This window comes from Manis javanica, chromosome 6 (assembly GCF_040802235.1).
Source record: "Manis javanica isolate MJ-LG chromosome 6, MJ_LKY, whole genome shotgun sequence".
Classification (NCBI taxonomy): Eukaryota; Metazoa; Chordata; class Mammalia; order Pholidota; family Manidae; genus Manis; species Manis javanica.
Genome location: NC_133161.1, coordinates 114,199,188 through 114,223,333, shown reverse-complemented (window position 1 = coordinate 114,223,333; position 24,146 = coordinate 114,199,188). Strand labels below are relative to the sequence as shown.

Below are 24,146 nucleotides of genomic sequence, written 5' to 3'. Positions count from 1 at the left end.
CAACATGGTACCAAATTTTGTATGTGCATACAAGCAATCATATATTTACTCTTTTTCTTGGGATTAAATAAAATGGAATTGTAGGTGGAAAAACACTGTAGAATTTTAATAGATGTGCAGATTTTTAAAAGTGATAATATATCTTAGAAAGATCTATATAGCATCTTTCATTACTAGGCTGTAACACCCTCCGTGGAGCCCAAACACATTACAAAAAATTAAACTTTTCTTTTGTAATTTATCTTCCTAATGCATGTTTGCTTTTCTTTGAAGGAAACCACCATGGCTACAAATAAAGAGATTGTAAGACTTTTCTATCAATCTATTTTAGAATTGATTCTTCCATTAGGGATACTTTTCAGATAAAGCTGAATGCATTTATTTGGATCTGAGCAAACAACATGTTATATTAAGAGATTCTGATTTCTTTATACTGATTAAAGCAGGAAAAGGGAGGTGAACCTCTATTAACTTCTTTTTCTTTCAACTTTTTTTCCTCTTACTGTTTTCATCCTATTTCTCCTAGTTATCTCTGAGAAACTTGACACTAATTTTTTGTTTACCTCAGCCCTGTGGGGAAAACTAAGTGAAAAGCAATTTACTAGGAAATAAACTTTTCTTATTTAAGATAAAGAAAGAAGGAGAGCACAGGGAAAAAGAAATGAAGGTCAAGGGTTATAATTTCAACATTTGCTTCTATTGGACAATACATCCAAAACACTCAAATGCATTCATTCCTCCCCTGGCATTTATTGTATAGTCAGTGATTTCACCAGCTATTCACTCAAACCAGAAATCTGAGAGCCATGTCATATTATTACCCAATAGGCAAAACAAGCATGTTTAGGACACCCTACCCCCGTAAAAAGAAAAAAAAAGAGAGAGAGTGTTGTGTGTGGGGATTATATCTGATATTGTTTTAAAGAAAAATTTTGAACTTTTAATCTGTATTTTTAGAATTTAGTATCCTTTGTATTTTGAAATACATTGGGGAATACTGGTGAAGGAAGGAACTATACAGTCATTTGAGAGTTTAGTGCCTTGCACTGTTTTTGTTGAGTCATTTTCAACATTCTTTCTCTCATTCCCACATCTAATTATCACCAAATCCTGTTACTGTAGAAGTTGAAGTAATGTTATGATGATGACAGTCAATACTTATGTTATGTCAACCACTTTTCTGAACATTTTGTGTATATTATTAAATCCTTTCGAATAGATACTTTGTTAAGCCCATCTTACATAGATGAAACTGAAGCACAGAGAGCCTAAGTAATTTATTCATCAAACGGTTGTTAAGTGGCTTCTTGAACATCTTACCATTAGCACCTTCCTTTCTATTCCATTGCCTTAGTTTAGGGTTTCTTCATTTGTTGCTCATGTGGACTGTTGGAGTAACTTCCTGTTAGACTCCATTTCAGTTTTTCCTTCAGTGAATTTATAGACAGTCTTTCTAGAAGTTTAATACAATCACATCAGTAGGCACTGGCTACTCTTCTCCCCACAGCCAAATTATTATTTAATGTTATAATCTGTTACTACCATTAATTTTGCTTAGATGGAATATTTTCTTACTTTCTGTCACCAAAAGGAGTTTGAGGATCATTTCTGCCCCAACCTTGGAATTATCCTTTTCTCTGAGAAGCCCTTTTTTGGAATATGGTATTGAGAAATGAAGATCTAGATGCTGGGTATGCTAATTGTTACTGGGGTGGACACACACACACACACCTGTAGTTATTTCTGTATCTGTGTTATTGAAACCCAAGAAACACCTCAGTTCCAATAAATGCAGTTCTATCCCTTTCCCTTTTCATATATGTAACCTCCCTCTGTAACAGTGAGAAATCTGACTTTTGGACTGAACTACTCAGGAAGGATTTAATTACTCTGGATGGAGGAAAGAAGGAAGCTATTATAACATTCATACATACATTGATATAAAACTAGCTGTAAATTCAAGCTCAGAATTCTATACCAATTAGAAGATAGATTTACTAATAAATACTCATAACAGTATTCAGATTTAAGTGAGTAATACTATCATGAAAATTTTGAAGTAAACTTTATTGAACTAGAACCTGTGTACACAAATGCATACAAATCATAAATGTATAGTTGTTTGCATTTTTCATAAGGGAAACATACCTGTCTGATCAGCAACCAGTTCTAGAAATAGATTAACAGTACTCCCCAAAGCCCCCTATCCCATGCCTCATTTTTTTATTATTTTGTTATCATTAATCTACAATTACATGAACACTATGTTTACTAGTCTCCCCACTTCACCAAGTCCCACCCACACATCCCATTACAGTCACTGTCCATCAGTGTAGTAAAATGCTGTAGAATTACTGCGTGTCTGTGTTGCACAGACCTCCCCATGCCCTCCCCACATTATACATGCTAATCGCAATGCCCCCTTTTTTTTCCCCTGCCCTTACACCTCCCTTCCCACCCATCCTCCCCAGTCCCTTTCCCTTTGGTAACTGTTAGTCCATTCTTGGGTTCTGTGATACTGCTGCTGTTTTGTTCCTTCAGTTTTTCTTTGTTCTTATATTCCACATATGAGTGAAATCATTTGGTACTTGTCTTTCTCCACTTGGCTTATTTCACTGAGCTAACACCCTCTAACTCCATTCATGTTGTTGCAAATTGTAGGATTTGTTTTCTTATGGCTGAATAATATTCCATTGTGTATATGTACCACATCTTCTTTTTCCATTCATCTACTGAGGGACACTTAGGTTGCTTCCATTTCTTGGCTATTATAAATAGTACTGCGATAAACATAGGAGTGCACTTGTCTTTTTCAAACTGGAGTGCTGCATTCTTAGGGTAAATTCCTATAAGTAGAATTCCTGGGTCAAATGGTATTTCTATTTTGAGCTTTTTGAGGAACCTCCATACTGCTTTCCACAATGGTTGAACTAATTTTCATTCCCACCAGCAGTGTAGGAGGGTTCCCCTTTCTCCACAACCTCGCCAACATTTGTTGTTTGTTTTTGGATGGTGGTGATCCTTCCTGGTGTGAGGTGATATCTCATTGTGGTTTTAATTTGCATTTCTCTGAAGACTAGCGATGTGGAGCATCTTTTCATGTGTCTGTTGGCCATCTGAATTTCTTCTTTGGAGAACTGTCTGTTCAGCTCCTCTGCCCATTTTTTAATTGGATTATTTGCTTTTTGTTTGTTGAGGTGCATGGGCTCTTTATATATTTTGGATGTCAAGCCTTTATTGGATCTGTGATTTATGAATATATTTTCCCATACTGTAGGGTACCTTTTTTGTTCTGTTGATGGTATCTTTGCTGTACAGAAGCTTTTCAGTTTGATATGGTCCCACTTCTTCATTTTTGCTTTTGTTTCTCTTGCCCAGGGAGATATGTTCATGAAGAAGTCGCTCATGTTTATGTCCAAGAGATTTTTGCCTGTGTTTTTTTCTAAGACTTTTATGGTTTCATGACTTACATTCAGGTCTTTCATCCATTTTGAATTTACTTTTGTGTATGGGGTTAGACAGTGATCCAGTGTCATTCTCTTACATGTAGCTGTACAGTTTTGTCAGCACCATCTGTTGAAGAGACTGTCATTTCCCCATTATATGTCCATGGCTCCTTTATCATATATTAATTGACCATATGTGTTTGGGTTAATGTCTGAAGACTCTGTTCTGTTCCACTGGTCTGTGGCTCTGTTCTTGTGCCAGTACCAAATTGTCTTGATTACTGTGGCTTTGTAGTAGATCTTAAAGTTGGGGAGTGAGATCTCCCCCACTTTATTTTTCCTACTCAGGACTGCTTTGGCTTCTCAGGATTTCCATCTCAGGATTCGGGGTCTTAGGTGGTTCCATATGAATTTTGAACTATTTGTTCCAGTTCTTTGAAGAATGTTGTTGGTGATTTGATAGGGATTGCATCAAATCTGTATATTGCTTTGTGCAGGATGGCCATTTTGACGATATTAATTCTTCGTAGCCAAGAGCATGGAATGGGTTTCCATTTGTTAGTGTCCTCTTTAATTTCTCTTAAAAATGTCTTACAGTTTTCAGGGTATAGGTCTTTCACTTCCTTGGTCAGGTTTATTCCTAGGTATTTTATTCTTTTTGATGCAATTGTGAATGGAATTGTTTTCCTGATTTCTCTTTCTATTAGTTCATTGTTAGTCTATAAGAAAGCCACAGACTTTTGTGTGTTAATTTTGTATCCTGCAACTTTGCTGTATTCTGATATCAGTTCTAGTAATTTTGGAGTGGAGTCTTTATTTTGTTGAGTATTTTTGCATCTATGTTCATCAGGGATATTGGTTTGTAATTTTCTTTTTTGGTGGGGTCTTTGCCTGGTTTTGGTATTAGGGTGATGTTGGCTCGTAGAATAAGTTTGAGACTATGCCCTCCTCTTCTATTTTTTGGAAAACTTTAAGGAGAATGGGTATTATGTCTTCTCTGTATATCTGATAAAATTCCAAGGTAAATCCATCTGGCCTGGGGGTTTTGTTTCTGGGTAGTATTTTGATTGCCAATTCAGTTTCTTTGCTGGTAATTGGTTTGTTTAGATTTTGTGTTTCTTCCTTGGTCATTCTTGGAAGGTTGTATTTTTCTAGGAAGTTGTCCATTTCTTCTAGGTTTTCCAGCTTGTTAGCATATAGATTTTCATAGTATTCTCTAATAATTCTTTGTATTTCTGTGGTGTCTGTCATGATGTTTCCTTTCTTGTTTCTGATTCTGTTGATGTGTGGTGATTCTCTTTTTCTCTTGGTAAGTAAGTCTGACTAGAGGCTTATCTATTTTGCTTATTTTCTCAAAGAACCAGCTTTTGGTTTCATTGATTTTTGCTATTGGTTTATTCTTCTCAATTATATTTATTTCTTCTCTGATCTTTATTATGTCCCTCCTTCTGCTGACTTTAGGCCTCATTTGTTCTTATTTTTCCAATTTCAGTAATTGTGATGTTAGACTATTCATTTGGGATTGTTCTTCCTTCTTTAAATATGCCTGGATTGGTATATAGTTTCCTCTTAAGACTGCTTTCGCTGCGTTCCACAGAAGTTTGGGCTTTGTGTTGTTGTTGTCATTTGTTTCCATATATTGCTTGGTCTCTATTTGACTTTGGTCATTGATACATTAATTATTTAGAAGCATGTTGTTAAGCCTCCATGTGTTTGTGGGCCTTTTTGCTTTCTTTGTACAATTTAGTTCTAGTTTTATACCTTTGTGGTCTGAAAAGTTGGTTGGTAGAATTTCAGTCTTTTTGAATTTACTGAGGCTCTTTTTGTGGCCTAGTATGTGGTCTATTCTGGAGAATGTTCGATGTGCAATTGAGAAGAATGTGTATTCTATTGCTTTTGGGTATAGAGTTCTATAGATGTCTGTTAGGTCCATCTGTTCTAGTGTGTTGTTCAGTGCCTCTGTGTCCTTACTTATTTTCTGTCTGGTTGATCTATCCTTTGGAGTGAGTGGTGTGTTGAAGTCTCCTAAAATGAGTGTATTGCATTCTCTTTCCTCCTTTAGTTCTGTTACTATTTGTTTCACATATGCTGGTGCTCCTGTGTTGGGTACATATGTGTTTATAATGGTTATAGCCTCTTGTTGGACTGACCCCTTTATCATTATGTAATGTCGTTCTTTATCTCTTGTTACTTTCTTTGTTTTGAAGTCTATTTTGTCTGATACTAGTACTGCAACACCTGCTTTTTTTCTCCCTGTTGTTTGCATGGAATATCTTTTTCCATCCCTTGACTTTTCGTCTGTGCATGTCTTTGGGTTTGAGAGGAGTTTCTTGTAAGCAGCATATAGATGGGTCTTGCTTTTTTATCCATTCTATTACTCTGTGACTTTTGATTGGTGCACTCAGTCCATTTACATTTAGGGTGATTATTGAAAGATATCTACTTATTGCCATTGCAGACTTTAGATTCGTGGTTACCAAAGGTTCAAGGTTAGCTTCTTCAGTATCTTTCTGTCTTACTATACTTGCTTATTGAGCTATTATAAACACTGTCTGGTGATTTCTCTCACTTCTTATTCCTCTTCCTCCATTCTTTATATGTTGGGTGTTTTATTCTGTGCTCTTTTTTGTTTCCTTTAACTGCTTTTGTGGGTAGGTGATTTTATTTTTTGCCTTTAGTTAGTATTTATTTGGTCTGCTTTCTTTGCTGTTATTTTATTTTCTCTGGTGACTTCTGTTTAGCCTTAGGAGTACTCCTATCTAGAGCAGTTCCTCTAAAATACCCTGTAGAGGTGGTTTATGGGAGGCAAATTCCCTCAAGTTTTGCTTGTCTGGGATTTGATAATCGTGCTGGATACAGTATTCTTGGTTCAAGGCCCTTCTGTTTCATTGCATTAAATATATCACGCCATTCTCTTCTGGCCTGTAAGGTTTCTGTTGAGAAGTCTGATGATAGCCTGATGGGTTTTCCTTTGTAGGTGACCTTTTTCCTCTCTCTAGCTGCCTTTAAAACTCTGTCCTTGTCCTTGATCTTTGCCATTTTAATTATTATGTGTCTTGGTGTTCTCCTCCTTGGGTCCCTTTGGTTGGGAGTTCTGTGTACTTCCGTGGTCTGTACGATTATTTCCTCCCCCAGTTTGGGGAACTTTTCAGCAGTTATTTCTTCAAAGACAGTTTCTTTCCCTTTTTCTGTCTCTTCTTCTTCTGGTACCCCTATAATGCAGATATTTTTCCTTTTGGATTGGTCATACAGTTCTCTTAATATTGTTTCATTCCTGGAGATCCTTTTATCTCTCTCTGTGTCAGCATCTATGCATTCCTGTTCTGTGGTTTCTATTCCATCAATGGCCTCCTGGATCTCATCCATTCTGCTTTTAAAACCTTCCAGAGATTGTTTTATTTCTGTAGTCTCCCTCCCTACTTTGTCCATTAGCTCTTGTACTTTTCTCTGCAGCTCCATCAGCATGGTTATGACCTTTATTTTGAATTCTTTTTCAGGAAGATTGATTAGATCTATCTCTCCAAGCTCCTTCTCAGAGGTTGTCTCTGTGATTTTGGTCTGGATCAAATTCTTCTGCCTTTTCATGGTGATCGAGGTAGTTGTGGGAAGCTGGCATGTGTGTTGGCTTGGAGAACGTCCCTTCTTGCTAGTTTGTGGCCTTCCTCTCCTGGGAGAACAGCGACCCTTAGCTTGTGCTGGCAGCTGTGCACAGACAGGGTCTATGATTCTTGCCCAGCTGCTGTGGAGTAAGTCTGCGGTTCCTGTGGGCGTGGCCACTCTCAGGCTGCTGCCCTACTATGGCAGAGCCTTGCCACAGGGGAAATGGGCAGGAGGCTGTTTATTGCCATTAGGGGTGTCTGAGCTGCACTACCGCCCAGGGGGTTAGGGCGCCTGGTGTTCCCGGGATTCCCAGCTGCTGGGCTGAGTGTCCTGCGGTGCTTCTGTCCAGCTGTGAGGTCTCTGTCCCTTTAAGAGTTTCAAAGGTTCTCTTACTTTTCTTTTGTCTCAGGGCCACCAGCTGCAGGGATCTGCTTGCAGGTTTTTCATGTTCTTTTTCCCTAGTATCCAGCACACCATGCACTGTGTGTGTGCGCTCCTGGTGGGGATGGCTAGGGCTGGGTGTTTAGTAGTCCTGGGCTCCCTCTCCCTCCCTGCTCCAACTCCTCTCCTCCATCTGGGAGCTGGGCTGAGGGGCGCAACCCAGCCGCGGCTTGTATCTTACCCCCTTCATGAGGCGCTGGTTTCTTGCATGTGTAGATGTTGCCTGGCTATTATCCTGTATCTTCTGGTCTCTCTTTTAGGGATAGTTGTCTTTGTTGTATTTTCAAAAATATATATGGTTTTGGGAGATTTCTGCTGCTCTACTCATGCTGCCATCTTGGCTCCTCCCCCATGCCTCAATTTTATCTCTCATTTGCAGCCCCCTTCCCAATGTAATCATTGTTCTAAGAACTGTAGATGTGTTTTTGCCTATTTATAACATAGTATGCACCCTTGTGACTTCCTTGTTCAATGTTATGTCTGTGAGATTCATCTGTATTAATTATATGTTAAATTTTTGTTTCTATAAAATATTCCATTGTTATGAATATTGCACATTTATCCATTCTTTACAGACATTGGGGTTATTTCCAGTTTTTTACTCTTGAGAATACAGATGCTGTGTACTTTTTATATACAAGTCTTTTGGTAGACATATGCATGCAGCTCAGTTGGAAGTATAGCTAGGAGTGAAATTGCTGCATCATATAGTATGTATATGTTTATGTTTAGCTTTCAGAGATAAATAGTTTTCTAAAATAGGTGTGCCAATTTACACTTTTACCAGAAGGATGTGAGTTCTGGTTTCTCTAAATTCTCTACAACACTTGGTATTGTCATTCTTTTCTATTGCAGCCATTTTGGTGGTATGTAGTTACATTTCATTGTGGTTTTAATATGTATTACCCTGATGATTAATTATGATGGGGGTCCATTTCATATGGTTACTGGTCATTAGATTTTTTAAATTAAGGTGTCATTGATATACAATCTTATGATGGTTTCACATAAACACCACAGTGTTTTCAACATTCACCAGTATTGTCAAGTCCTCACCTACTCTTGCAGTCACTGTCTGTCTGAGTAGTAAGATGTTGTAGATTCATTAATTGTCTTCTCCATGCTGTCCTGCCTTCCCTGTGACCTACCTCTATTGTGACTGCAAATTATAGTGCCCCTTAATCTCTTTCTGCCTCCCCATACACCCATTCCAACCCCTCCCCTACCCCTGCTCTTTGGTAACCACTAGTCCCTTAGTGTCTGTGCATCCACTGCTGTTTTATTGCTTCAGATTTGTTTTGTTTTTATACTCCACAATTGAGTGAAACCATTTGGTATTTGTCTTTTTCCACCTGGCTTATTTCACTGAACATAATACACTCTAGGTCCAGCCATGTTGTTGCAAATGGTAGGATTTCTTTTCTTTTTAAGGCTGAATAATATTCCATTGTGTATATGTACCACCTCTTTATCCATTCATCTACTGATGGACACTTAGGTTGCTTCCATACCTTGGCTATTGCAAATAGTGCAGCAATAAACATAGGGATGCATGTGTCTTTTTGAATCAGGGATCTTGTTTTCTTTGGGTAAATTCCTAGGAGTGGAATTACTGGGTCAAGTGGTATTTCTTCTATTTTTAGTTTTTGCAGAACCTCCCTATTGCTTTCCAAAGCAGTTGAACCAATTTACATGCCCACCAACAGCGTAGGAAGGTTCCCCTTTCTTCCCATCTTCACCAGCATTTGTTGTTTCTTGTCTTTTCGATATTGGCCATTCTAACTGGTATGAGGTGACATCTCATTGTGGTTTTGATTTGCATTTCCGTAATGATTAGCAACGTGGAGCATCTATTCATATGCCTGTTAGCCACTCGAATTTCTTTGGAGAAGTATCTGTTCAGGTCCTCTGCCCATTTTTTTTTTTTTTTTTTTTTTTTTAAAGGGCATCTCTCATATTTATTGATCAAATGGTTGTTAACAACAATAAAATTCAGTATAGGGGGGTCAATGCTCAATGTACAATCATTAATCCATCTCAAGCCTAATTCTCGTCAGTCTCCAATCTTCTGAAGCATAACGAACAAGTTCTTACATGGTGAACGAATTCTTACAGAGTGAATAAATTCTTACATGGTGAACAGTACAAGGGCAGTCATCACAGAAACTTTCGGTTTTGATCATGCAATATGACCTATAAACCATCAGGTCAAATATGAATATTCATTTGATTTTTATACTTGATTTATATGTTGATCCCACATTTCTCCTATTATTATTATTATTTTTATTTTTAATAAAATGCTGAAGTGGTAGGTAGATGCAAGATAAAGGTAGAAAACATAGTTTAGTGCTGTAAGAAGACCTCTGCCCATTTTTTAATTGGGTTATTTGTTTTTTGGGTGTTGAGGCATGTGAGTTCTTTATCTGTTTGGATGTTAACCCCTTATCAGATAAATCACTTACAAATATGTTCTCCCATACTGTAGCATGCCTTTTTGTTCTACTGATGGTGTCCTCTACTATACAGAAGCTTTTCATTTGATGTAGTCCCACTTGTTGATTTTTTATTTTGTTTCCCTTGCCCGAGGAGATGTGTCCAGGAAAAAATTGCTCATGCTTAAATTCAAGAGATCTTTGCCAGCATTTTCTTCTAAGAGGCTTATGGTTTCATTACTTACATTCAGACCTCTGATCCATTTCAAGTTTACTTTTGTGTATGAGTTTAGAAAATAGTCCAGTTTCATTTTCTTCCATGTAGCCATCCAGTTTTGCCAACACCATGTGTTGAACAGGCTTTCTTTTCCCATTGTATATTTATGGCTCCTTTATCATATATCAATTGACCACATGTGTGTGGGTTTATATCTGTGCTCTCTATTCTGTTCCATTGATCTGTGGGTCTGTTCTTGTGCCAGTACCAAATTGTTTTGATTACTGTAGCTTTGTAGTAAAGCTTGAAGTCAGGGAGTGTAAGCCCTCCAGCTTTGTTCTTCCTTCTCAGCATTGCTTTGGCTATTTAGGGTCTTTTGTGGTTCCATGAGAGTTTTAGAACTATGTGTTCTAGTTCATTGAAGAATGTTGTTAGTATTTTGATAGGGATTGCATTAAATATGTAAACTGCTTTGGGCAGGATGGTCATTTTGACATTAATACTTCCTATCCATGAGCACAGGATATATTTCCATTTTTTAGTGTCTTTAATTTCTCTCATGAGTGTCTTACAGTTTTTAGAGTATAGGTCTTTCATCTCCGTGGTTAGGTTTATTCTTAGGTATTTTTATTGTTTTTGATGCAATTATAAATGGAGGTCTTTTCCTCATTTCTCTTTCTTCCAGTTTGTTGTTAGCATATAGGAGTGCAACAGATTTCTGTGTATTAATTTTGTATCCTTCAACTTTGCTGAATTGTTATTGGTTCTAGTAGGTTTTTTTTGGTGGATTCTTCAGGGTTTTCTCTGTATAATATCATGTTATCTGCAAATAGTGAGAATTTAACTTCTTCCTTGCCAATTTGGATGACTTTTATCTCGGCATTCTCTAACTGCTGTGGCTAGGACCTCCAATACTATGTTGAAAGAATGTGGTAAGAATGAGCATCCTTGTCTTGTTACCGATCTTATAGGAAAAGCTTTCAGCTTTTCACTATTAAGTACAATATTGGCTGTGGGTTTGTTGTATATGGCCTTTATTATGTGGAGGTACATACCGTCTGTACCCATTTTGTTTAGTTTTTATCATGAATGGATGTTGAATTTTGTCAAATGCGTTTTCAGCATCTATTGAGATGAGCATGTGGTTTTCATCTATCTATTTGTTGATATGATGTATCATACTCATTGATTTACAAGCATTGTACCATTCTTGCATCCCTGGAATAAATCCCACTTGGTCATGATGATCTTTTTGATGTATTTTTTAATTTGGTTTGCTAATATCTTGTTGAAGATTTTTGCATCTGTGTTCATCAGGGATACTGGTCTATAATTTGTTTTTTGTAGTGTCTGTCTAGTTTTGGTATTAGAGTGATGCTGGCCTCATAGAATGAGTTTGGAAATATTCCCTCTTCTACTTTTTTGGAATATTTTCAGAAGGATGTATACTAGCTCTTCTTTAAACATTTCGTAAAATTTGGCTGTGAAGCCATCTGTACATGGAGTTTTGTTTTTTGGGAGTTTTTTGATTACCAGTTCAGTGTCATTGCTGGTAGTTGGTCTGTTCAAATTTTCTGTTTACTCCTGGGTCAGTCTTGGAAGGTTGTGTGTTTCTAGAAAGTTGTCCATTTCTTCTAGGGTGTCCAATTAATTGGCATATAATTTTTATAGTATTCTCTAATAATCCTTTGTATTCCTGGGGTATCCATTGGGATTATTCCTTCTTCGTTTGTGATTCTGTTTATGTGTGTACACTCTCTTTTTTTCTTGATAAATTTGGCTAGGCATTTATCTATAGTGTTTATTTTCTCAAAGCACCAGCTCCTGGTTTAATTGATTCTTTCTGTTGTTTTAGTCTTCTCTAATTTATTTCTGTTCTGATCTTTATTATGTGCTTCCTTTTTCTGACTTTGAATTTACTTTTTTCTTCTTTTTTTCCAATATCTTTAATTGTAATTTTAGAATTTTGGGGGATTGTTCTTGTTTCTTGAGGTAAACCTGTATTGCTAGGTACTTTCCTCTTTGCCACATCCAACAGATTTGGGCTGTCATGCTTTTATTTTCATTTGTCTTGCATGTATTGCTAAATTTCTGTTTTAATTTGTTCATTAATCCATTGATTATTTAGGAGCATGTTGTTAAGCCTCCTTGTGTTTGTAGGCTTTTTTGTTTTCTTTGTGTAATTTATTTCTAGTTTCATACCTCTGTGGTCTGAGAAGCTGGTTGATGCAATTTCAATCTTTTTGAATTTGTTGAAGCCCTTTTTGTGGCCTAGTATGTGATCTATTCTGGAAACATTCCATGTATACTTGAGAAGAAAGTGTATCCTGTGCTTTTGGGAGGAGTGTTCTGTAGATATCTGTTAAGTCCATTTGATCTAATGTATTGTTCAGTTTCTCTGTTTCCTTATTTATTTTCTGTCTGGTTGATCTGTCTTTTGATGTGAGTGGTGTGTTAAAGTCTCCTAAAATGAGTGTGTTGCAATCTGTTTCCCCCTTTAATTCTGTTAGTATTTGTTTTACATATTTAGGTGCTCCTGTGTTGAGTGCGTAGATATTTATAATGGTTATATCCTCTTGTTGGACTGATCCCTTTGTCATTATGTAATGTCCTTCTTTCTCTCTTGTTACTTTTTTTTGAAATTATTTTGTCTTGATACAAGTACTATTACTCCTTTTTTCTCCATATTGTTTGCATGAAATATCTTTTTCTGTCCCTTCACTTTTAGTTTGTCTATGTCTTTGTGTCTGAAATGAGTCTCCTGTAGGCAGCATATACGTGGGTCTTGATTCCTTATCCATTCTGCCACTCTGTGTCATTTGATTGGTGTATTCAGTCATTTGCACTTAAGGTGATTATTGATAGATACGTACTTATTGCCGTTTTATTAGTTGCTTTTTGCTGTTTTTTATATCTCCTCTCTGCTCCTTTCTTCCTCTCTTATATTCTTCTCTTGTTATTGATGGTTTCCTTTAGTTTTAAATTGGATTTCTCTTTTTATAAATTTATTTTTGTTTTGTGTATTTATTGTAGGCTTTAGTGTGGTTACCAAAGGTTCAAACATAGATGTGTTAAATTGCTGATTACTCTATTTCAAACACAGTCTAAAGGTACTTTTTTTTCCTTCGTCTTCTTCCTCCACATTTTTCTTATTAGATGTCATAATATGCACTTTTTTGTATCCCTTGACTGATTTTGTGTATAGTTGATTTTGCTTCTTTTTTGTTTTCATTATGGACTTGCTTGGTAATTAGTTGGTCTACTACCTTTATGTGGGCATATTTTCACTGGTGAAAGCTATTATCCTTAGGGTCATTTCCATCCATAGCAATCCCTATAACATATCCTGGAAAATGGACTTAGTTGTAGTGAATTCCTTCAGCTTTTATCCAGAAATTGTTTAATACCTACTTCAAATTTAAATGATAATCTCACTGAGTAGAGGATTCTTGATTAGAGGTCCTTCTGTTTCAGTACATTAAATATATCATACCACTCCCTTCTGGCCTGGAGAGTTTCTGTTGAAAAGTCTGGTGATAGCCTGATGGGATTTCCTTTATAAGTAATTTTTTTTTCTCTCTTTGGCTGCTTTCAGCACACTTTCTTTATCCTTTATCTTTATTGTTTTAATTATTATATGTGTTGGTGTTATCTTGTTGGGGTTCCTTTTGTTAGGGGATCTCTGTGCTTCCATGACCTGAGTGTCTGTTTCCTTCCTCAGATTGGGGAAGTTTTCAATAATTATTTCCTTAAAGGGACTTTCTGTCCTTTTGTCTTTCTATCCCTTTTCCTTTTCGTTCCCCTATTATGTGAATATTGTTGTTTGGATTGGTCACATAGCTCCTATTCTTCATTCCTAGAGATCCTTTTTTCTCTGTTCCTCAGCATCTTTGTTTGCCTGTTCTCTAATTTCATTTATCATCTCCTCTATATGATCTCATCTGCTTTTAAATCCCTCTATTGCAGATACTATGTTCTTCACTCTGAGTAGCTCTTTTTCAGATTTTCTATCTCTGTGTTGAAGTCCTCCTTGAGATCTTGAATACTTTTCTGTAAATCCATGAGCGTGTTTACAACTTTTATTTTGAAATCTTTATCAAGAAGATTGGTGATCTCTGTTTCATTTAGCCCTCTTTCTGGGGTTCTGTCTTGTAGTTTTGTTTGGATCAAATTCCTCTGCCTGCTAATTTTTCAGGGATTCTGTGCTTCCTTTTTATTAGATGTCTCTGTTATGCTTTCTGGTCTAAAGAATAATAGCTTTATGAAGAAGGTGTACTGTGGTGCCCAGCAGCTCAAGATTCTGTACACTCTCATGCCTGGTTCTATTTTGCAGGGTCCCCAGTTGGTGTGCTGTGGATGGGTGTGTCAGGGGTGCCTTTATTTCTGGCTTCTGTAGTGGTTTAAGTGGGTGGGCCATTTGCTTGAGCTCCTGCCTTTGTGTTCAGCACAGGAATCTCTGTTGAGCTTGCTGTGGGCGGGACCATCCTCTGCCTGCCCTGCAGCAATGGAGGGGCTTCAGTGTTAATAGTGTCAGTGGGCCAATGTGCCCCTGCCAGATGGGCAGCAGCAGGTTTGGACATCTGTAGGAGGGAAGGAGCTCTTGGGACTGGCTCTTCCAGGCTCCTCTCTGTTTAAAATTATTTCAAATTGTGTTGGGGGTTCCCAGGAGCACCTAGGTTCAGTGATTTGCTAGGAGGACTCATAGGACTAAACGTACAGTCATACTCAAAGCTGCAGTTTATTACAGGAAAAAGATACAAAATAAAGTCAGTGAAAGGAAATGTACAAGGTTTAAAGTCTCTTGAAAAACAGACATAGGCTTCCAAGGTTGGGGTAAAATGGAGACAAGCAAGCTGGGAGAGTCTCCCTCTACCTCTGCAAGGCAGCAAATCTGATATTCCTGCTGGGCCAAGTTGTGTGGTTCCCAGCAGCACACAGGGAGGTGCCTTAGGGCTGCGTTGCCAGCAAGGGGGATGGAGCGTCTGGGACTCCCAAGAATTTCCAATCTGTTGGGCCAAGGAAGGGCAGGAGAGGTATCCTCCACCTGCCCTTTCTCCTGAGGAGAGTGTTCCATCCAACCCTGGTCACCTCTGGTACCCCTCCCACTGCTGGCAAGTCTTTCAAACTGCCACCTCTGCTTTGGGTCTCAGGACTGGTGGAGCATGCCTGCCATCCACACTGGCTGGAGTCTCAGCCTTCCAGAGTGTTCTGCCTGTCCCTGGTGTCCAGCCCAGATGATCACCAGAACCCAGTGTAATGTGGGCTCATGCTCCCAGAGCAGATCTTCAGAGCCAGGTGTGAGCACTCCTGGGCTCCTACCTCCTCCCTGCTCTGTTCCTTTCTCCCTCCTGTAGGCTGGTGTAGGGGAAGGGCTTGGCTCCCACTCCATCTTGGCTTTGTCGCCTCACCCTTCTCTGTGTGGTCTTCTCTTGCCCAGGTGTAGGGGGGTGTGTTCTGCAGTCTTCAGGTCATTTTCAGGTCTAGTTGCACTTGCTGTATTTTCCTTTTTTATGTTTTTTTTGGAGGAGGTTTCCATCTTGCCTTCCTGTTCCACCATTTTTAATCTTCACTATATTTTTATAAAATTAATTTTGTCTTTTGTATGATTCCTTGATACCAGATTAAGTTTATAGTGAGTCCATTATGTAAAAGTAATTCTTTTAAATTTCAGATCTTGCATTTTTCTAGCTAGCTCTTAAGAGAAAAAAATAATGGACACTTTTGATTTAACTGCATTTAAATTAAACTTTCTTTTTTTTTTTTTTTTTTTTTAAGAATAAAGGTTCTCTTCAGTTTGAAGACAAATGGGATTTCATGCGTCCAATTGTTTTGAAGCTTTTACGCCAGGAATCTGTTACAAAACAGCAGTGGTTTGATCTGTTTTCGTAAGTAATCCATTAATTCTAAATTTTTGCTAACATAAAGAACATTTTTATGATGCATTTCTAAATCCAAATGGAATGTTGACTCTAGATTGGATTTTACCTGTTTAAAATTATTTCAAATTGTGTTGGGGGTCCCCAGGAGCACCTAGGTTCAGTGATTTGCTAGGAGGACTCATAGGACTAAACATACAGTCATACTCAAAGCTGTGGTTTATTACAGGAAAAAGATAATAAATAAAATCAGTGAAAGGAAATGTACAAGGCTTAAAGTCTCTTGAAAAACAGACATAGGCTTCCAAGAGTATTCTTCCAGTGGGATCATGTAGGACACATTTTATCTCCCCAGCAACAAGATTGGCAACATGTGATGTGTTGTCGTCCAAGGAAGCTCATTGGAGACTCAGTACCCAGTATTTTTATTTGTGGGTGGTCATACAGGTAACATCTGCCTGGCAGGGACCAAAATTCCAGACTCTCAGAGAGCGGATGTTCAGTGTGAACCATTTTGTTTGTACACACAGTTTAGGTACAGTGAACTGTTCTTATCATTTTAGGAAAGTTTTATATTAGTGTAGAAAACTGTTCTAATTCTGCTCAAGTTCTCAGATGCCAGCCAAGGCCAAGCAGGCTTTTTTAAGGAATACAGTCTCATGTCTTCTATGTTAAATCTTGGCCTTTGGCTACATTGTTTTTAAAGCAAAATTGTTATTAGTAGGACCCCATGCAGCAAGTCAAGAACAATCTGTAGTAGTATTGATCTCAGTATGCTTTATAGAGGTCCTAGGTTTAGTTAGTTAAGATAAATCCCATCAACCATGAGGCTTATCTTAGAAAACTAAGTGGCTTCTTTAGTTTCTGTATGAACCTTTTTCACATTATCAATTCAAGCATAACACAACTCTGGCTCATAAGTTGAAGCAGACCTTAAAGCCTTCCAGAGTTGAAGCAGTGTCATGGTATTCAGAGTATACACAAGGAAGTACAGTCTCAGAGGGCACATGTGGTACCCCTGGAAACAGAGTTTACAGTTCTTAGGGTACACCAAGCAAGACACACATTAGCTAGCTAGATAGTATAGGTTAACAAGGCCCCCAGTGTGTCCTCTTCCCATGGGGCCTTTTGCTCTAGAGTTCCCAGTCCAATACAGTTAATTCAGTTCCAGCCTTTTTCAGATGGACTTGCCTAAAGGCAGTTAGTTCCAAATAATTTTGTTTATCCATGACCCCAATTCTTTAGCCTCATTGGTGTGGATGACATTTAGAGGTGCTCTGTTGGGGAAAGTGTAGGAGCTGAGGCTGTTCCCTGTTGTCTCAGAACACTGTTGGGTGTAACTGGAAGCTCAGCAGTCAGTTTGAATTTAAAGTATTCACAGTAGCATGGAAAGCTCACACCAGAAGTTTTCCTTTAGGAAGAGGGGAAAGCTCTCAAGAATAGTTCTGAAAAACAAAATTCATTAATGTTGTCCTCCTCTCCCTATGCCTCCCCAGGTGCTGAGTTTTGTTTTTTTCTCCCTTACAAAATCATTGTTTACCATTCAGTAATGAAAACTTCATTTTTTCCCAGTCATCCAGACATGTAAGAGGAACAAAAGCACTTTTACTGAAAGACATTTTTATAGAAGATATATCATTTTTAGGAATTGCTGTGGATGAAATCCTCAATTTTCAGAAATTTTCAAAATAGATTTAAGTTACTCCACGCTTTTGTTTTATTATCTAGTGAGCAGCCTAGAAAAGAGTTTATCTTTTCTAGAGATAGTTGCATTTAATAACCAAATTGCACTGAAGTGTGTGTACAAGCAGTGTGAGAAGAAGGGGGGTGGAATAGAATAAGACTATTATTAATCCATTGTTGAAAAGTGCAACTAATTCAGAAAACAACACAAGTGCATAGCAGTGAGACATCCCTGAGTTGGAGAGTCAGGTATCCAATCTGTAAGGTTAGGTAGAGTGTCGTCTCCCAACTTGGAGCTTTTGACATTAGCCACAAGTTAGGAATGCATTTAGTCTTCTCGGAGTCAGGTAAATAGAGCCAGTCAGTAGCTTGACTTCACATGGCCCCATCAGAGAATAAGCCCTTTTCTGTGTGTGTCTGCAAGTGATTCAGATGGTCCAGCCAGAATCCATGATGTTTTCAGTTTGCTTTAGTTCAGCACACCTGGTGTTAAGGTTGAAACAGCCCAATAGACAGTATCATGTTTCAACTTAGAGTCAGATTCTGTCAATTGGGATCTGTGAATTTAGGATTCTGAAAACACCAGCAGTTTTTCTTCAGCAGCAAAGCCAAGATACTGTAGACCAGATAGTTACATGACAAGCAAGACTTTTCTAAGCCATTTTTTAAAAAAATCTTACCAGTTTGATCCACTCAGGCTGGAAAGTCATTATCCTGTAAGTGCCAGACATCTGATTTTATAAGAACTCAGTGGCGTCTAAAAGCTGCTTTTTAAAACTCCAAAAGTATATTTCTGCTGGAGAATTCCTTTGTTTTCATGTTGTCTCCCTTTTCTCAGAGACATTAGTAAGTAAAAATAGTAGTAAATACCGTTATGGAGGTTTATTCTGTTTCCAGTACTCAGCTTAAATTCCAATCCTCTCACCAGCAGAAAAAAGCAAGGAATTTGTATCCCACTAACTTTTATTTTGAAGCTTTTCCTGATTGATGTGATCCCTATAGCATTTATGAAAGTACAAGCATATAATATTTTACTTTTTTAAAAATCATACTTCCAGATGCAAGAGCCACAAAATAGACAGTCATCTTTTGAACCTCTGCTGGTCCTTTTTCTTCATTTTTAATTTGTTCAACTCCAGCAGTAAATTCAGCATTTATAATACTAATATTACAGTTATTGGGAGATCCTGACTTGAATGCAAGGGGCATGGATGGACTGCTGTAGCAACAGTGGTTAGGCTGAAGAAATAGCTAGAATGGTTTCCTCTCCCTGCCACCTTCATCCCCACAATTTTCTTTCATGTTTTATCTGAAGTGTTCTCCAGCTTTGGGATTTGATATAACTTTTGTTTCCTTATGCCTGAGGGAGAGAACAACACAAATGTGTAACAATTTTGGTTCACCCAAAGCTTAATTTTTAGAATCTTTCAGAGTTTTCTGTTCTCACTTGGAAGTAAGAACAAAAACCAAAGGTGTCATCCAGGCTGTGCTTTTTTTCTCCTCCCATTTTAGTCAACATGGCCAAAAGCAGCCAGCAAGCAAGCCAACTCTCCTGGGGTTAGATCTGTCATCTTCAAATTTCATAGGTAACTCTTCTCACAATAGGTAGCAATTCAGCTGCTGTTTAATACTGTGTATGATTTCATAGCCACCCATGCAGCAAGAGTTCATCATCCTACCAGTTTATCCTTCCCTTTTCCCTAAGAGTGCTTTTACAGTGTTTAAGTTACTTGGTTGTTCTGGTGAATCCCACTTCTGACGCCAGCTGTGTCAGTCTCAAGATCACCCCTAGGTTCAGTGATTGCTAAGAACCATAAGGCTCAGCATATAGTTGTATTCATGGCTCTGATTTACAGTGCAGGATACAAAGCAAAATACAACAAAGCTGCATGTTGCAAAGCCTGGGGAAAACCAGATGCAAGTTTCCAAGCATTCTGTATCAGTGGAGTCACACAGGATACATTTAATTCCTCCAGCAACTAATTGTGACATGTACAATGCTATTAACCAGGGAAGCTCATTAAAGACTCATTCCCTAGGGTTTTTACTGGCATCTGGTCCTGTAGTCACATGTCATGCCTATGCCTGACATGAACCAAAATTCCCAACTCCTAGATGAAAAGCAAGTGTTCAGCATAAATCAGATTGTTTATATAAATGGTTTAGTAACAGTGAGCGTCCTTATCAGGAGATGGTGAGAACCCTCCCCAAATCCAAGTTCCCAGATGCCAGCCAAGGGGCCAACCTTGCAAGCATGTCTTCCTAAGGATAGTAGTCTCAAACCTGCTATAATTTTTTTGTGGTGCCTGTAGCTCCAGGGGAAAGGGTGTTCCTGGCCCAGGCGAGTCCCCTATGAAACTGGTGAAACCAAAGTAAGTCAAGGGAAAGGGTAGGTTGGGAGAAAGGCTTTTGTTTCTTATAGTCCCTAGCCAGGCTGGACACCATCTGTCTCCAGCTGCAGCTCGTATTCTCTGCTTCCTGTCTGCCCCTTCCAGGAGGAGCTCCATGGGGGGTCCTTGGTGACTGGTAGATGCCAGATCAATTAGGTTTGGAAGGTACAGTTATGTACCAGGAAGGGAGGGGATGAGAGAAGAGAATGGCCGTCTTCTCTTCACCCCTTACCCCAGATTGACAGGAGGCTCTGCAGTGCTAAACACCTACTGATACGTAAATGGACTAAGGCCAGGTGGGAGATTTTGGAAATTCTGCCATTTACCCCACAGTGCACTAGTGAAATATTGTATCAATGAATTGTAGATGTGTGAGTAAATAATCTATACATATTAAGTTGTTGTGCTCATTTTTTCTCATTATCACCTAAGAAAATAGTCTGATTTCTTTAAATAATGTAGAACTTGTTACATAATATTAATCTACTGATACCCATGAGTCTGTCTTTTGAGAAATTGGAGGCCAATAAGAAACAGCTTGAAGACATTTTGAAACTTTATAGCATTCATGTATATATATTTTTTCTTAAATATTTTATTAAACTTTTATGAATGTTTTTTACTTTTTTGCCATTTGTGTGGATAATAGATTTGTCATCTAGAATAATGCTTATTTGCTGTGTACTCCTGACTGAGAAAAGAAGCGTAGTGTAATGGTGTTCCCTGCTTAAAGTATACTTCTAAACAAAAATGGTCGATAACTTTGTACTCCCTACAGTTAGTTTTTAAAAATCCTTGCTCTTCTTGCAGTTATTCAAGGAAGCTCAATATGTAGGCCTTTCAGGTTAAAGGATTCCTGTGTGCATTATTATGCATCATCAAAATTGCAAGACCTACAAAATTGCAAAGCCTTCCAAATTTTAGCCTATTTCACCATATTAATTAATAACATTTAGGTTATTTATATCTATAAATTTATGGTACTAAAATAATGTACTGAGAGCAAACTACAGTATTTGATCCCCCTTTTTTCATAATCTATATTATTGTTTCTCAGGAGTGTTATGGCATTTTAGGTAGTTTTAAAAGATTGCCCCGCATTTGCCAGATGTTTATCATCTCTGGCCTTCACCCTTATATACTCTAGTAGTGGACACTCCATGTGTACTCTCTTCACCATCCCTCATTATGAGCCAAAAATTGCTTTTATACCTTCCCAAATGTCCTTCTGAGGAGACATTACCTTCCTCAGCTGAGAACCTCTGTTCTAGATACAAGTTGTTTGGTTTGACTCTGGTTCATTAAATTGATGCGAGAATTAAATATAAATTATTTTCAACTCATGAGACCTTTTTTTTCTTGTAATTTTTTATTAAGGTATGATTGATATACACTCTTATGAAGGTTTCACATGAAAAAACAATGTGGTTACTACATTTACCCATGTTATCAAGTCCCCACCCATACCCCAATGCAGTCACTGTCCATCAGTGCAGCAAGACGCCACAGATCCACTATGTGCCTTCTCTGTGCTACACTGTCCTCCCCATGATACCCCACACCATGTGTACTAAACATAATACCCCTCAATCCCCTTCTCCCTCCCTCCCCAGCCGCCCTCCCACACCCCTCCCCTTTGGTAACCACTAGTTCATTCTTGGAGTCTCTGATTCTGCTGCCATTTTGTTCCTTCAGTTTTGCTTCATTGTTATACTCCACAAATGAGGGAAATCATTTGGCACTTGATGAGACCTTATTTTAAGAAAATGTATCTTTACTATAAATTTTTAAGAGATATTTTTCTTATTTCTCAGTTGGTTTTTGATACCACTTTTTCCTGGTTTGTCTCTTATCTCATGTGCCTCATCTCAGTCATCTTGGCTGACTCATCCTAGTGTGCTCCTTAAATGTTGGTTTCCTCCAGTTTCTTTATTTTCTTATTCTTTTAACCAAGTTTTCATACCTACATAAACAGTCCAGATTATTCTTCTAAGTTGAACTTTAAGATTCATGGCCTATTGTTCTCTGTATATGCCTATCTAATCTCTTAAGTTCCATAACCACTCCAAATTTAGAATGAAAAAAATAAATCTGTTGTGCATGTCTTAAACCAAAAATTTGGCAGCCATTTTTTTATTCCTGCATATCCAATTGATTACTAGGTTTCATAGATTTCTATTAAATTATTTCTTGAATTGAACTTCTTTCCATCTCAGCTGTCATTTTTCCCACTCTCTTCCCTGAATGATTACAATAGTCCTCTGTCTCCTTACCTTCTTTGTTATATCCATGAGTATTAATTATCTGTTCCTGCATAAAAAACTACTCTAAAATTTGGCAACTGAAAACAAACATTTTGCAAGGGTGTGTTTTCCTACATATGTGTGTGTGTGTGCATATATATATATATATATATATATATATATATATATAACAATAACACTGTTATACACAGCAGTAATAGTAGTATAACTCCATTCGGGTACCTGGACCCAATTTCAGCGTGTATAAGTATGTGGGAGGGAGTCTTCCCACACATAACATTAAGCAATTCTCGAACACCAGGTGACTGTTCTGATCAATTCTGATGCTATCCGCCAGAGACAGCACCAAATTTTTCAAGTTAAGGGCTCCATCCTCCAAGATTGCCACCTACCCCCAACTCCAGACACTAATTGCAAGCTCCAGGCAGTTAATCTGTGCTTCTGACCTGGCTACAGATTTGAGGTTCCCATGGCCTCCCCCTTGGGTTTGATTAATTTGCTAGAGTGGCTCACAGAACTCAGGTAAACATATTTACAAGTTTAATAAATAATACCTTAAAGGATACAAGTTAATAGCCAGATGAAGAGGGACATAGGGTAAGGTCCCAAATAAAGGAGTTCTATGCTCGTGGAGCTTGGGGCCTGGCTTAGTGGCACATGGGAACATTCTGGTTTTCCAAGCAAAGAGGTGCTCTCTGATTGAGAAACAGGACCCAGCAGAACAGAGAGCAATAGGTTTTTGAGGGATTTTGTGAGGGCTTCATTGCATAGTCGTGATTGACTGAATTATTGGCCACTGGCTGATTGAACTTCCAGGCTTGCTTTTGGGTGGGGTCCAGAAGTCTATCATTGACATGACAAAATACCCATTTTACCATTAAGACTCTAGTGTTTTCAGGAACTGTGGATAAAGACCAAGTATACCTGGGATATATATATATTTGGTCACATGAATGATCTAATATGTATTTCTTATGACTCATTATATAGCACATTTATCATCACACAGTTACTGAGGGTTAGGAATCTGGTAGCAGTTTAATTGAGTGATTCTAGGTCAGGGTCTCATGAGGTTGCAGTGAAGCTCTCTGCAAAAGATATAGAGGCCTAGATTCATCTAGGACTGAATGGTCTTTTAAGCTTACACACGATTGTTGGCAGGTCTCAGTTCTTCACTAGCTGCTTAGTTCCTCACCATGTGACCCCTCCGTAGGACTCTTACTTAACACTGGAGCAGTTTGCTTTCCCCAGAATGAGAAAGAGTACTCCAAAAACAGAAGTTGTGGTATTATACAAGATAATTTTAAATGTGACAACCATCACTTCTCTTGTATGCTACCAATCACAAGAACAAATTATGCACTGTAGAAGGAACCTATACACAGGTGTGAATACCAAGAGACAGGAATCACTAGGGGTCATCTTAGAAGCTGTACCTTAGAATTACAGGAAACATGATGCAAGGTTTAGAAAGACCAAATTAGTAAAATAAAACTGAAAAGTTCTACCTGAATGTAGAACACAATGACAAGGCATGGAAAAATTAAATAAAAACTAAGAAATATGGAGGATCTAGAATAAGGTTAACTTCTACTTTAAAGGAGTTCCAGAAGGAGAGAACAGGAGTACTGGAGGAGAGGATATAGGCCAAAAGTATAAGAAGAAATTTTCACAGAGTTGAAATCTATCGTCCTTTTCCACACATCTATGCAAGTCTTCATATTGAAAGTGCTATTAAAAAAAACACACTGAAATGTGTCCTTATGGAGTTTCTGAATTCCAAGAATAAAGAAA

The 24,146-nt window shown here is 38.0% G+C and overlaps 1 protein-coding gene across 2 annotated transcripts in view; it reads left to right on the top strand.

Annotated features, from left to right (window-relative positions):
• The window catches only part of CUL5 (cullin 5), a 132,411-nt gene that overhangs the window by 10,155 nt on the left and 98,110 nt on the right, over positions 1–24,146 (top strand). For both annotated transcript variants that reach the window (XM_037020275.2, XM_037020265.2), the window contains exon 2: positions 15,915–16,024. In XM_037020275.2, the coding sequence (XP_036876170.1) occupies positions 15,915–16,024 (110 nt within the window). The remainder of the gene's footprint in view (positions 1–15,914; positions 16,025–24,146) is intronic.